Source organism: Alexandromys fortis, unplaced genomic scaffold (genome assembly GCF_014885135.2).
Source record: "Alexandromys fortis isolate MF-2015 unplaced genomic scaffold, M_Fortis_MF-2015_v1.1 scaffold_348, whole genome shotgun sequence".
Classification (NCBI taxonomy): Eukaryota; Metazoa; Chordata; class Mammalia; order Rodentia; family Cricetidae; genus Alexandromys; species Alexandromys fortis.
Window position 1 is genome coordinate 214,138 of NW_026068223.1, and position 15,257 is coordinate 229,394.

Below are 15,257 nucleotides of genomic sequence, written 5' to 3' on the forward strand. Positions count from 1 at the left end.
CACAGTGACATACTTCCTCCAACAAGGCCACACCTCCTAATAATGTCATTCCCTCTGAGGGCCATTTTCTTTCAAACCACCACAGTTGGAATAAGAGAGTTCAAATGTCATGTGACTGGGTTGATCACAGCAAAGGTCCCAGATTATACCCTGGAGATTTAACTCTTGGGACCTGCCAATGGGAAAATGCTTTAAATAAGAGGGGATGGAGAGAGAAAGAATTATCACATAAAGATGTTATTTGGCAAATTTCTTTTACTCTAAACAGTAAATCCCATAAAGACAGAAGCTGCATCCTCCCCTTTCTTGGTCCTGGCGCAGTGCCAAGGATGTGGTAGGATTTGCTGTAGTTGTTGGCTGTCTTAATGGGAAGTAGTAATGGCACAATAGACTAGGTGACTCTCAGGGTAAAAAGCAGTACATATTATAAGCCACTATTCAGTGAAATCTATATGTATGTGCACGTTCATATTTATATGTGCTATGCATGTGTGCATGTATGTTGTTCTATGACTTTTCCTGGAGACACATGAACCGGTATCTAGTCATCTCAGATAGGGGACTGATAACAGTGTAAAGAAACTATGGTACTCAACTCTAGTTTGTAGAGTCAGTGAGCTTATTGGGGTTTCTTACAGAAACATGGGTGACTCAGAAGCAGCTACATCACCAAAAAACCCACCACAGGCTGGGTGATGATGCCCAAATCTCCCTACGTGTGCAAGCCAGGAGTGTGCAAGCTAGGAATGTGCCAGCCAGGAGAGTGCAAGCTAGAAGCATGCAAACCAGGAGTGTACAAGCTAGGAGAGTGTAAACCAGGAGCATACAAACCAGGAGCGTGCAAGCCAGGAGTGTGCAAGCTAGGAGCTTGCAAGCTAGGAGAGTGTAAACCAGGAGCATACAAGCCAGGAGTATGCAAACCAAAGTGTGCAAGCCAGGAGTGTGCAAGCTAAAAGAGAGCAAGCCAGGAGAGTGTGAGCCAGGAGCGTGCAAGTCAGGAGTGTACAAGCTGGAGCATGGTGCCTGCTTAGAGGCTGGGAATGATGAAATGAGCTTCCCAAGGGTAAGTCCCCTCTTTAGTACAGTGAGTGCTTCTGGGTAGGCCTGTCACAAGAACTCAAGCAGAGGAGTAAGGAGGAAGCCGTATCAACCCAGTATCCTTTATACTGTTACTAGTCTTCTAGAAGACCTAATTTTGCTCTACTTTTGGATCTGGTCTATTCTATGAATCCTTGAATAAAAGGCAAACACCAGTTTCTGAAGCACAGTACAATTTATTCAGAAAGGGAAGCAAAGACATGAAGCTCAGGAGATCAAGGGAACAGATGTGCCCGGTATACAAAGGGCTTCATGAAAACCAACAGTTTGGAAAGCTTGATCCGCAAGCAGTAGACAGCCAAAATGGACCAAGCTAGACTAGAGGGCTCAGGAAGGCGTAGGTTCAGGTGTTACTGTCCAAATTTGGGGCCCATCACAGGATCTTCTCCAGGCCAGAATAGTAGCTGGGTTACCTTGGCCTAGGAGAAGACTCAAAAATGAGTTGGACTCCTTCTCCAGGGAACTTGAGTGAAAGCAGGGTTGCACTGTGCACCTATTGGTGCCAAGTAGATGGGAGAGGGGAGCGGCTGCAGGCTGAGGCAGGGGAGCAGCACTGTTGCAGGCTGGGGTGGAGAGAGCAGACTGTGGGAATGCTTTGCATCTGAGGATCACTTAGAGCGCTGCTGGCTGGAGCTGGTGGTCTGGGAAAAGTGGACACTGCTGCCACCTCCTCTGGAAGACTTGTAGCTGCCGCCAGCAGAGGCCTGGGTGCCACCAGTGTTAAAGCCCATTCCTCGCTGGCTTACAGAGACGCTGCCTTCACTGCCAAGCCTGCTCCCAGTGCTCTCCCTGCTGCCTCTGCTGCTGCCTCTGCTGTCTCCCCCAGAGCTGCTGCTGCTGCCACCTCTGGAGCCACCGCTGCTGCTGCCACCTCTGGAGCCACCGCTGCTGCTGCCACCTCTGGAGCCACCGCTGCTGCTGCTGACCCCTCTGGAGCCACCGCTGCTGCTGCTGACCCCTCTGAAGCCTCCAGAGCTGCTGCTCGTGCTGGTAACACTGCTGACTACTGCTACAGAGAAATAGACAGTTTAGGAGAAAAGCCTGGGGAGCTGGATCACAGCTCACATGAAGGGTACAGCACATGGTTACAGCTGAGAGATGGCTCATGTCACAGGGCTGCCTTGAACGCATTGGGACAAATGCAGGTGCCTATGTACCCACATGCAGAGACCAAAGAAAGATGTCCATCTCCAACTTATTCCCTTGAGATGGGATCTCTCAGTGAGCCTGAAGCTTATCATTCTAGCAAGGAGAGGTGGCCAGCCACTTCCCAGGATTCACCCTCTCAATCACAATACTAGGGTACAGGCATGTGCAGCTATGCCTAAGTTTTAAGTGAATTCAAACTCAGGTCCTCATGCTTGCATAGCAAGAGATCGCCACCCTGAACCATCATTAGTCCCATGGAGGGTTATTGAATGTGTTACTTACAAATGCTCACAGCACTCTGACATTCTCCAGACATCCTGAAAGACAGAGGCAATAAGAGTCACTTCTTCCGTGAGCCAACAGCCGAAGAACTGGGTCCATAACCTCACAGACCACATCTTCACATCGGCCCTCCCAGGGGCCAAGCCCTGGGAAGGGAAAGGCAAGTCCAGGCTGTTCCCGTCTTCATCTCCCCCACAGAAGGGGACTGATTCCAGTTATGACTCGCAGGACCTCTGCCAACCACACTCTATCTCCCCATCTTCCCACCCTAAAGAGCTGCTCCAGGCAAACTGCCACCCCTTGCTTGATAGGCCAGTCTGACCTCTCCCCTGCTGCTAAGACGAACTTCTCTGTCTGGGCATGCCCTTCCCCTCTTCTCCAGCCCAAAGGCAATTTACCCAAGTTTCCTCCTCCAGGAAGCCTTCCCCAGTGAGGCTCAGGGTGGCATGGGGTTTAGGGCAGCAGTTGATGGAGAAATCATGAGACACTGACCCCCGGTGTGCACTGGGAGCATTTGAAATTTTCCCGCTCACAATGCCCATCTGTGGGCCTGATGCTTGTTCATAGAGCCCTGAGCAGACATGGAACAATTGTGTGGCCCCGACCACAGAGTGCCTGTCGACGCTGGCCACTCCCTTCTCATCACATGACTCTCACGACACCTAACTCCTTTCCACTGTTTCCCACGGAAACTCATCAGAATTCCCACCTTGGGCTCTTCTTCCTCCATCAGACTGGGGACCGACTGAGAGCAAAGGCTCTGAATGAAGAGTCATGAGACAGGACTCAACAGAAGGCTCCCTCAGCTCTTGACACTGTCTTACAAGTGGTGTCCACTTTCTAAGCCTTCACCTGCCACTGAGCGGTGTTATCTTTCAGGGATATTGTATGCATCGGGCACTTCGCCATATAGACTCAGCTTCAGCAATGGGGATCACAGGACTGTTGGCAATGAATTCCCAACATGGTAGTCACTAGCCACATGAAGCTATGTAAATTAATTTCAAATAAATGTAAAACTCAGCTCCTCAGTTTCACTACATTTCAAATGTTGGAAGAAGCCAGGCACTGAAGCATAGCCAGTAAACCCAGCACTCAGGAGCCTAAGGCAAAAGAATCATAAGTTCAAGATCAGCTGGGGCTACATAGTGAGACCCCCATCTCAATAGAAAAAAAAAAGAACAGTGGGGTGGGGAGAGGGAGAGAAGGAAGAAAGGTATAAGGGAGGAAGGGACAAAGGAATCGAGGGAGGCTGGTGATTATTGCACCAGACAGCCTGGCCTAGACTATTTCCATCTGGGAAAGTTCCAGGGGGGCGGCCCTGGTCTGTGACTTTTGTCACAGCTTCAAAATGCTTTTCCCACCACATTGATGAATAGAAGCACATAGATAGTGAGATAATGATGATGAAAAGCTGTGGGCTCGAGCACTTCCTCTGCTGCTCAGGAGACTCCCTGGTTTCTGTCCAACTTGTCTTCTTTTATTAGCATTTTACCCCTTTCTTGACTACCTGAGGTCACTATAAACCCTGCTTGGTGTCGGGCGGTGGTGGCACACTCTTTTAATCCCAACACTTGGGAGGCCAAGGCAGGCAGATATTTGTGAGTTCGAGGCCAGACTGGTCTACAAAGGGAGTTCCAGGACAGGCTCCAAAGCTACAGAGAAACCCTGTCTCGGCATGGGGGAGGGAAGGAACCTGCTAGGAGAATGCTGACCCCTCACCTGCTCTCCTCGCCCTCCAGCAGCTTGCAGTAGGTGGCGATCTCCACATCCAGGGCCAGCTTAACATTCATGAGCTCCTGGTAGTCACGCAGCAGCCGGGCCAGGTCATCCTTGGCCTTCTGCAGGGCAGCCTGCAAGTCTTGGAATTTGGCATCAGCATCCTTGAGGACCACCTCACCACGCTGTTCAGCTTCTGCAATGGATGTCTGCAAGTTGGTGTTCTGGGAAAGAGAGAATAAAATCTAAAATAAGACTAAACAAACACCTGACTGTCCTTAGGACGGGATCTTGTCACCCATCATCATTCCTCCTTCCCTTTCCCAGTGGCAAGTGCTCACAAGTCAGGATAATGTTACAGTTTGACTAATTCATCCCTGGCCCACTGAAATCAACTCGAGACTCATGAAAAGAAACACATCTGCTTCCCTGAGCTGGCACAGGTAACAGCAATCTGGTTAGCCTTCGAACTCTTTTGCAAGACTGTTAAGAAAAAAATCCCTTCTCTGACCACCTCATTCCAGTGATACAAAGTAGCCATTGGGGTTGTACAAAGTGTGACTTAAAAAACAACAAAAGCTCCATCTGCCAGTCTTCCGACAGCCAGCAGACTACTTTAAGGCCAGCACTGCAGTGGTCAGATTAGCTATGCAGATCAGAATTACAACCCTCCCTCCTGCTGGGTTCTGGGATTCCAAGGAGATTAGCCTCCAGGGGAAATAGCTGGACAGCATAGGCTCCCTAGGCTGTGACTTCACCAAAGAATGAAGAAAACTGGGCAAAAGAGCTCCGCTGCTGCCACACCTGCTTCTTGACGTTCTCAATCTCCGCCTGGAGTCTCTGGATCATCCTGTTGAGATCCATGATCTCGCTCTTGGTGCTCCTCAGGTCATCCCCGTGCCTGCCGGCTGTGGTCTGCAGTTCCCCAAGCTGACGGAGGAGATGGATCAGCAGGGCTTTGCAAAGTGTCAGCAGATTTTTCATGAGACTGATCAGAACTTAATGACCTTAGGGATGAAGGGAAGGGTCCCACCTTGGTCTGGTACAGGGCCTCAGCCTCAGCCTTACTCCTCTGGGCAATGTCTTCATACTGCGCCTTGACCTCAGAGATGATGCTGTCCAGGTCCAGGAAGCGGTTGTTGTCCATGGACAGGACCACAGATGTGTCACTGACATGGCTCTGCATCTGGGACAGCTCCTATGGGGAACATGGATGGTCACAGGTCCCAGTTGGTACTAGGACTTCTCTACTAGCAGAGATGCCCACGAATGCTAAATAATGGGGTAGTAGAAAAAATAAAGCTTTTATTTCAGGTCTGTCTGGAGCCTACAGAACGCCAGCAACAAAGCTAAAAAGGGCAAGTTGCAAAGATGTATCAACCTGGAAACATCAGCCCGAGAAACCAAGGAAGGCTTTTCCTTGGAGCACAGGGTGGAGGGGTGTTAGGAGCTGACCATGATCCGGGACTGTGGAGCTCAGGGAAGAGGGGCCCTGACCCTGAAGGCAGGAGGAACAAAGTGGGCATTTCCAGGGTGGACCAGGGCTAGGTCGGGAGCCTTGTAGCTGGCTTTGAGGGTGGGCTGCCTCTAGACCTGCCCCCTAGAATTGTGCTTGTGAAACTGCTGGGGGCCAGTCTCTAAGCAGCAAACTGAAGAATCACCATGTCATAGAGGGTCCTCAGGAAGTCAATTTCATCCGTCAGACTGTTCACTTTAGCCTGCAGCTCCACCTTGCTCATGTAAGCACCGTCCACATCCTGAAAGAGAGAGACCAGAGAATGGCTTCTGTCTCCTTCTACCCAAGCCACTCTCTGAGCCCTCCTCTCGCTTGTCCCTCCCCTAGTCCTTTTAGATCTAACCTCTCACTTTACCTTTTAAAGGGAACAGAAACAAAGTACAATACATGTGTGGGATAAAAATAATCTTGATTATTAATGCTACGCAAGAGATGTTCATTATTAGTAACATCACTAACTAGCTTGTCAGTTACAGTTGGGTTTAAACTGAACAGCTCCCTTCAAACGTTTCCAAAGGATGTGGAAAGAAGTGAGCCCCATCCACAGGAGTGCTCTGGGAGACACAGGGATTCTGGGTCCACTCCACCACTCACTCACCTTCTTCACCCCTACAAACTCATTCTCGGCGGTAGTGCGCCTGTTGACTTCCTCTTCATACCTGGACAGGAAGAACCACAGGTTGAGACATTTCAGAACTGGAGAGATGCCTCAGCAGTTAAGCACAGTGGCTGCTCTTCCTGAGGTCCTGAGTTCAATTCCCAACACCGATACAGTGGCTCAAACCATCTGTACCTATAGAGTCATATGATCCAGTGCCCTCTTCTGGTGTGCAGATGTCCATGCAGACAAAACCCCCATATACATAAAACACGAAAGTGGGAAAGGCAAGGACCTCTGTGCTCTTACAGGACCTTTCCACCCAGAGACAAGACTCGTTGTGGGCACATGCCCTGTGCAATCACACGGAGCCACAGTCTCCTCACTCTGCTGGCAAAGCTCTGCTACCATCGCCCTGAAATTCTTTTTAACAAGGATGCTACATCATCATTTTGCCAAGACCGGAAAATCACATACTATCTGGAGACTTCTCCGAGCTCAAGGGCTGCCTCGCCCTCTCCAAGTTCAACATGAAGCCGAAGGGTATATACCTGGAGTGGAACAAGAGCCCACCAGTGTGCTTGAGCTCTTTGAACAACTTCAGTAAGTTAATGGTGAAAGAGCGGGGGCTCCCAGAAGCAAGTGTACCCCTCTGTGTGAGCCCTGACTCCTAGTGATGCCTGGAGCTCCCTCCCACCTGGGAGGCCCTGTTCACTTCTCACAGATCTCAAGTGTGAACTCAAACTTGGAACCTTAAGAAGGAGGCAGAGTGAAGCTCCAGATGCAGAAGACCAAACATAGAAAAGACTAGAATGAATTTGCACAATCCAGCCCTGGACCAGGGCTAGGGATTACTCAGGCCCAGCACTGCCCACACCCACTGTTTCAGAATAGCAGCAACTGGAACACAGGGATGTGCCCTTTTCATGACCTTCCTGGGTGACTCCTGTGTACAGATGCCGCTCCCCCGTGAGAACCCCCGTGCTCATCCGGACTGATGTAGGAGGGGAACCTGCCAGAAACTGAAACTGTGTAAGGATCAGTCCCACAAGCATGAGTTCCTACTCCGTCAGCTTCAACCTAGATGGACTTCACTCCACAAACCCAGCAGAGAGTGTTGACTGAAGGTGTTTGAATCCCGAGTGAGGAAGCTCCTCCATGGGGACTCTGACCTCTTTTTGAAGTCTTCCACCAGGTCTTGCATGCTCCTCAGTTCTCCGTCCAGGCTTCCCTTCTCCCCAAGGAGGGAATCCAACTGCTTGCGCAAGCAGCTGATGTAGGATTCAAATAAAGGTTCCAGGCTCTGGGGCCCTGAGCCGGCGCCTGTGGTCTGCTGCCGGAGCAGCTCCCACTTGGTCTCCAGGATCTTGTTCTGCTGCTCCAAGAAGCGCACCTGCATCGAGAGAGGAAGGAAGGAGCCCCTCAGTCCACCCCAAAGGTTAAGGAAGATGGGGAATAGACCCAACTCCTCAACCCACAGTGACCTCTGTGTTTCAGAATTTGGAGAAGATGTGGGGTGGAAAGGGGAGAGCAGGTGTTTGTAGAGTGATTTGTAAACCTGTGTCTCTCAATTCCTACAGCCACCTGAGCACCATTAAATCACCATAAGTGAGATGCATACAGAATAGCAAAGCGAAGAGCCAAACCCATGACAACCCTCAGTCTCTCGGGACCCTTCAAAAAACAGTCAAAAGAGGCCAGAGCGGCTACAGTGATTTTTATGTAGACTTCACTATCAGCTTCTCTCTTCTCCGTGAAGGTAGTACAAACAACCCATGGATCCTCAGAAATTCTTCTTGCAGTTGACCAAGGCTCATCTCTGCCTTGGACCCAGCATGCCCTGCTCTGCCCCATCGTTGACAGTCCAGCTGGCAGAAGCACATTCTCACTAGGCAGATATAGTGCTGCTGAGGATATGAGAAGCAGTCCCCAGATTTGTACAGAGTTAGTTAGCTGCTAGCTAGTATCAGGCATTTGTCTGCCCAAAAGAAGGTAAACTGTTCTGGACTTGTGGCAAATTCTTCAGCACTAAAAACGTACTTGATCCCTCACCATGCTGGTCCTCATCTCTCACTAGAGGGAAAATAAAACCAGGAGTCCTTCCCTCCTTCCACAGCTGGAATGAGGACACAAAGAATAAGAAATGTGTGCTCACTATCTTGGAAGCATAAGGTAGCCAGCCCGAGTGCAAGGCATCCCACTGGCATCCCTCTAGTTCCACAAACACCCCTCCCCCCAATGCCTCTGGGCTCTGGGCTCACCTTGTCAATGAAGGAGGCAAACTTGTTGTTGAGGGTCTTGATCTGTTCGCGTTCCTGGGCCTTCACTTGCCCAATCTGGGGGTCGATCTCCACATTGAGGGGCTGCAGGAGGCTCTGGTTGACGGTCACTTCCTGGATCCCTCCAGGGCAGCCACTGGGGCCAAAGCCACCTGGCCTACCAAAGCCACTGGCTCCTCCAAATCCAGAAGCTCCTCCAAAGCCACCTCCTAAACCTCTGCTGCCACCAAAGCCACCTCCATAGCCACCTCCAAAGCCACTGCCAGAGCTGCCACGCCCTCCACCGAGGGCACCAGTCTGGGAGCCACCAGCCACCACACTAATAGAGATACTTCTGCTGCCACCCAGGTTATAGAGGCTCTGACTGCCAAAGCTACCTGCTCCACTCCGGAACCCACAAGCTCCTCCGCTGGCTGCCCCAGTGCGTGCCACGCAGCTCCTCCTGCTGCTGCCGGATACCACAGCCGAGTGGCCAGAGAAGCCCTGGCCAAAGGACTTCTTGCAGGCTTGTCTGCTCATGGCGAGGAGTGTGGTGGTGAGCTAGCAATCACTTAGCAGAGCAAAGGTCTGTGGAGAGGATGGAGATGACAGCAGAAGCTCTCCTTTATATCCCAGGCTGCTCGGCTTGGCAGACGGAAAGGCAAGCAATTAATGGGGAGTCATTTCGGGTTTGGTTTGCCTCACAGGCAATAAGTTACTTCTTGGTTCCCAGCACACCTCAAAGTTAATCCCCTGGGCCAAAATGGCTTTGCTTTCTTAGCTTAATCACCCAAACTTGCCCCAGTTGACAGAAGGCAGCTCGCTCCTCCCTCCTGACAAGTAATTTTCTTCAGAGTTTTAGAGAGTTCAGCAGAACCCATCACATCAGGGTGACCTGGCCCTAGACCCCAAGGGATTAGGAGCCCTTGACCTCCATAACCCTGTCAGCCTCTCCCAGGGAACGGGGTGCCAGAGCTAAATTCAATGGATGATTTGTTGTGAGCCAGTTCCTGTGGCACTCCCACAGTGCCCAAGCTGTTTTTCTCATTGCTAGACATCATCTTCCCACGGCATGTCGCCTGTGTCCTGTTCCAAAAGCACCTAGAGGGGGGCTGGCAGGAAGAAACGCATCACTCCCTCTGTGGTCAGGTCCATCTGAGCAGACCCAGAGTTTAAGGAGAAAGATGGCGGTTGTGAAAAGGGAACGAAAACAGAACCAGTGTCTAGTCCCTGGGGAATGGAAGCCTAAGGTTCGGAGGCAAAAAGTGTGAGGCTAGGGAGAGAAGAAGGTCACAGAGCAGCCCTGCCCCCCATCCTAGGGTCTCAGAGCAGCCCTGCCCGCCATCCTAGACCAATAGCTGGCGGTTCCTTCATCGAGAAGCAGGACAGGACAGAATACAGAGACTACTCGACCTCACTCCTCCTTGGAAAAGACTATGTGCACACACCTTTGTAGCCATGAAGGCCCAGGCAACAGGATCTTCCCCTCTGCCAACCTGTCTCGTCCCCAGCTGCTCAGATACCAGCACCCTCTAGGCTCTGAGCTCTCCCATGGAAGGACTTGACTACTGCCACTCTGCCTCCCAGCCCCTGGCACACCAGGGTGAGCACACCACAAAAAGGTCGGCTGACTAAGGACTTGCGGTCCAAGATCACGCAGTCTTTGGGCAAGAATGTGCAGAGGAAGTTTGGTGTCTGTCTGTGTAACAAACACCCCTGTAAAGACTTCAGACCCAGACCACTTCGGAGACCCTCATCAAGGCTGGGATGTCTTGCACTTTTTCTACTTGCAGGTTGCTTTTGGCTGGAGACATTTTTACCCAGACATATGACCCAAGATATAGAGATCCATACAGCAGATATACACATCAAACTTTTAGCAATAAATCATAAAGAAATTGATTTTTAGACAATTACTTAGTATATATATAATTTTACCATGTGTTAAAGATTAGAGTAGATTTGATACTAGTGAGATGAATGAGCTTATTTATATATACAAGCGAGTATATGTACATATTTATGAAGAGTTAAACAGAACACATCTTCAACATTTTCAGAATTGACTGGTATTTCAATTTTTATAATCATCAATGCTGGGACTGCCACCTCACATAAGAACACAAAAATATATATACATTTCAGAGATTGTTGGCATCTCTGCCCTCACAATTCAAAAGTTGACAAAAGAGACTTTATGAAGCTCAAGTCAGCAATTCAAACACAAATTTTTAAAATCAAACATTTTATCACAACCCAACCCAAATATAAACTCATTTCACATGTTCAAGCTAAGGAGCAACGGTGGGGAAGTCTTTGTCTTCCGTAACAGTTAAGTCTCTACAAAGGCAGACCCTGTGAGTAGAGGGACAGCAAACTGAGACGCACAGGGTCTCAAAGCTGAACCAAAGTGCCCTGGTGCCGTGTGACGCGGTCGCAAGCACAGTGCATGCCCTGGTGTTGTGTGACGCGGTCGCATGCACGGTGTGTGCCCTGGTGCTGTGTGACGCGGTTGCATGCACGGTGCATGCCCTGGTGTTGTGTGACATGGTTGCATGCATGGTGTATGCCCTGGTGCTGTGTGATACAATGGCACGCATGGTGAATGGTGAGAAGTTAGACTGTAGTGAAGTCCACACAACACAGGGGACGCTGCCAGGAACAGCTCAGACTTATTTAGTGTTTGGTTTTAAACAAATTTTTTCATCATTATGCTTTCAGAAACCTTTTATTGCCAAATTTTTCGTGACCCCTATATTTAGTCAATGAAGCCCATATCAGGTGGCAACCTTCAGCTTAAAAGTCTAGACTCAGATCTAGTTCCATCTGGGTCAGGGGTCAGGGGTCAGGGATAGAGAACCCCTGATGGCGGGACAGCTACACAGAGGAAAGGCTGTTCTAACTTCCAGGCACTCTGCTGTCCCCCACCTTCACACCCACATCACACACACGGTGCAGCCACGCTTCCCAGATGTTAGCCCCAAACATGCCTTACATGGTGTGGCAGCAGCAGGGGTCCGACTCTAGGCTCACCATCCCAGGGGCTGTCTGGATTGTCTGCAGGATTCCATCCCAGCTGGTAGCAATGGGATGATGGCCTGAGAATGAGCAAAGGATGGGTCAGAGGCAGAAGGACCAAAGTCAAGGGACCTGACCACAACCCTCACTCCTGATATCCCCAGTTCACCTGCGACCATCTGCCTGGCTGGGTCCCACTTCATCTCTTGTTGGCTCCTTGATCTAAGGAAATTTGCCTTTGTGGTCCAGTTTTGTCAACTGTAAAATGAAGGCCTACTGGGACAGAAGAGACCGGCACCGGAAGCAGTTGTTGGCCTGGGTAACCCTGGACCGTGACTCAACTCTGGAAGGTTCTAATCTGTCAAACACTTGCCTGCCTCATGGATTTGTGGTGAGTCCCACAGCATGTAACAGAACTAAAAATACCTTGGAAAGGATAAAATTCCACCTAATCAGTCTGGAAGAAAGTCTATCAGAGCTGAGTTCAAATCCTCCCTCAACCTCTCACCCCATAATGATCTTGGACATTTCTTTCCTTATTTATAAAAGGAAACATCTATCCCAATGGAGAGATTGTTTTGTAGTTGATAATACATAGTTTCCAGCAATAAATGTTTGGATTTAAGGATGGGGGCTGAAAACAGAACCAAGGCTTCTACAGACAACTGAACTAAGATCATTGAGAATTTTGGGACAGTGTCTCATCCAATTGCCCCAGGTGACTGAATTCACTCTGCATCCCAGGCAGCCTCTGCAGTTACCATCCTCCTGCCTCAGTCTCCTGCACCTGCACAGTCACCCTGGAAACACAAGAGGACTGTGTTAGCTCCCCTTTGAGACACTTCACCCACCTGCTGGATGCCAAGCCCTGCCTCTCCAGTAAGGTTTTATTGACATTGAAAGCAGAAGATCTAGTGTCCTGCCTGGAAGGAAAACTAAGCCAGCTTCCCCAGAAGCCCCAGGTGAGCACCCGATACCCTCCCCCTCCCTGGGATCGGCAGCAAAGCAGTAAGTGTCAGCAAAGGGAGACACTGGGCAGATCACAAGGGCCTGTGTTGACCTGGGATCTCCCGGTTCGTGCTTCTTGAGCTGGCCAGTGCATTACCACCTTGCCTGGCAAGTTGGGATTGTTTTTCCAACAGCTCGAGGAAGTTGCCAAGACTATGCAGAGTTGCCACACTTTGTTTGCTGGAGGATCTGGTAGAGGGGTGCCTGCACGGCTTGGCTACTGCCGCCAGCCTGGGTTCTAATCCCTCACGTGCCGAAATCTTCTGTAGGAAGATTGTTATGCAGCCCAGCACTCTGGACTTTTACTCTCCACCCACAAAAGAAGGGGAATTGTTCCCGGGTAGTTACTTTAACAAGATTGTTCTCTGGTATTCCCCAGCAATGAAGAGGCTTAAGAGGTGCCAGGATAATTGTGGGTGGAGGAATAAAGTGGAAGATGGGAGTCATCAGCTCTAGGTCCAGGTGAGCAGGCAGCCCTTCCCACCCCAGGGCCTGATGAAGTGGAAAGTGTTATTTTTATACATGTGGAGAAACATGGATCCATTTCAGAAGAGTCACTATTTTGTTCTAGAGGAGGAGAAGGAAAAGGGCAGAGAGAGAGAGAGAAAGAGGGAGAGGGAAAGAGAGAGGGGGGATAGGAGGGAGAGAGAGAGGCAAGGAGGGATGAATGAAACTGTCACTCTGGGAATACTACCTCTGAATAAAAATTAACATTTTTTCTCTCCTTGATACCACATTGAAACAAAAACTATCACTACTGAAAATATTTAACCAACAACTAGTAAAAAAGAAAGCTAACACAGAGCAACCTCAAGTTCAAGTAGAGCTTGATGAAGAAGCACGTGTCTATGCAAACACAGATCAAGCTCAGGTTCAAGTAGAGCTTGATGAAGAAGCACGTGTCTATGCAAACACAGATCAAGCTCAGGTTCAAGCAGAGCTTGATGAAGAAGCACGTGCCTAAGCACAATCAATCACTTTATTTCTAAGTCTCAGCTGGCGGCACTTATAATTTAGATTAATTATGGTCTCACACTTGAACTCACACCCAACCTTTGTCTGATTCTTAGATCTCTCCGAGGGCTTGTCGAGGACAGAATTTGATTCCCTACCATAGCCTTTGTTAAGAGGTTTTATGGTCAGACAAATTTAGGAAATGAAAATTCTGTAGTTCCTTGGAATTACAATAATGCCTATTAGCCCATTCACCTATTAAAAAACCCTTAGAGGTTCACTGGGAAACAATCCTCCAACCTTTATTTAATCAGAGCTTAGTCATGAGTCACATTAGTATAGTATTCTCGGGGAAGCACTAGTCAACACCCATCCAAGATGGATAAGGTTGGCAAGACCAATGCCTGTTGTGGGATATCCTATCACACTTTAAACTCTGAGTTTGTGTTTGTGTTAAGTAAACTCAACCTTGCATTAGGAGGTAGGGCCAGCAACTAGTTGACAGAAAGTAATCATAAAAAGTCAGAGGGAGTCTGGAAGATGGCTAAAGAGATGCACAGGAAGTAGTAGGGAGGAATTTTGAGTGTGACAGGTTTTTTTGGTTTGGTGGAGCAGAAGGATGCCCCCTTTCTGAGACACCAGTGAAGAGGGAAGGTCAGCTTGCTCCTCAAGCTCTCTGAACTATCAGGTTTTCACCCCAGTCTCTAGCTACTGAGTCTTGCTGATATATGGAACAATAGAGATTTAGTTGAAAACTACACTTGGTGGCAGCATCAGGAGGCAGATCCAGTGGGACATAAAAGTCTCACCAGGCCATTGCCTGAGAAACATGCCAGTAACAACAGAGCCACATTGATGACTAAAAGAGCAATAGATCCAGGTACAGCCACTGTGCCCGAGGAAAAACAACATTTTTTTGGCACCCAATATGGGTCACCAAATATAGTCAGACTTTCTTTAGACTGCCAGCTCCCAAATAATGACACAGAGACTTCTTATTAAGTTTGAAAATTTGACCTTAGCTTAGGCTTGTTCCCAAGTAGTTCTTAAAACTTATTAATCTTTCCATATTCATCTATGTTCTGTCACTTGGCTCATTACCTCTCCTCCTTATTGTACATCCTACTTCCTCTGTGTCTCACTGGTAAATTCCACCTCTTTGATTCTTCCTCCAAGTTCCTCTCTCTCCCCAGAAGTCTTGCCTATCTCCTGCCTAATGGTTGGCCATTCAGTTCATAATTAAACCAATCAGAAGGTGCAATAGGTAGGCAAGGAAGGACAGAGACACATCTTCACACAGCATGATCAAATATCCCACAACAAATGCCAGGAAAGGGAATGAGGTCAACAACACTGATTGTGCCCCAGGACAGAAAAGCTTGCTTTAAGACAGGGCAGGAAGCTTACAGCCACCAAGGCCTGGACTTAAAAAGCAGGCAGAAAGACCTGGGGCATGGAAAATGGATTGAATCTCTTAGGACTGCCTCTAGTTCTTGTTTTTTTTCCTCCCCAATGATACATTTTGTTGGGTCTTTTCAAAAGCTATAAGCATGCTGCATTTTCTGGAACTCAAGTGATTGCAGCTCCTCCATATTTTTCCTCATATCTCAAAGAAATGGGAAACATGGAAGTCTTGGGAGTAGAAAGGTCCGGGTTC

The 15,257-nt window shown here is 49.1% G+C and overlaps 1 protein-coding gene across 2 annotated transcripts; it reads right to left on the bottom strand.

Annotated features, from left to right (window-relative positions):
• Positions 1-1,706: 1,706 nt before the first annotated feature.
• Positions 1,707-9,160, bottom strand: LOC126493585 (keratin, type II cytoskeletal 2 oral-like). 2 transcript variants are annotated; one of them, XM_050130600.1, is made up of 10 exons: positions 8,624-9,160; positions 7,535-7,755; positions 6,363-6,423; positions 5,910-6,005; positions 5,282-5,446; positions 5,053-5,178; positions 4,252-4,472; positions 2,530-2,564; positions 2,087-2,107; positions 1,707-1,969 (listed from the first exon to the last, which is right to left on the bottom strand). In XM_050130600.1, exons 1-10 carry the CDS (start codon positions 9,158-9,160, stop codon positions 1,707-1,709), a joined length of 1,746 nt encoding a protein of 581 aa, XP_049986557.1. The 2 variants fall into 2 exon arrangements, with proteins under 2 accessions (XP_049986557.1, XP_049986556.1); XM_050130599.1 differs by having other exon boundaries at positions 2,039-2,107.
• Positions 9,161-15,257: the final 6,097 nt, after the last annotated feature.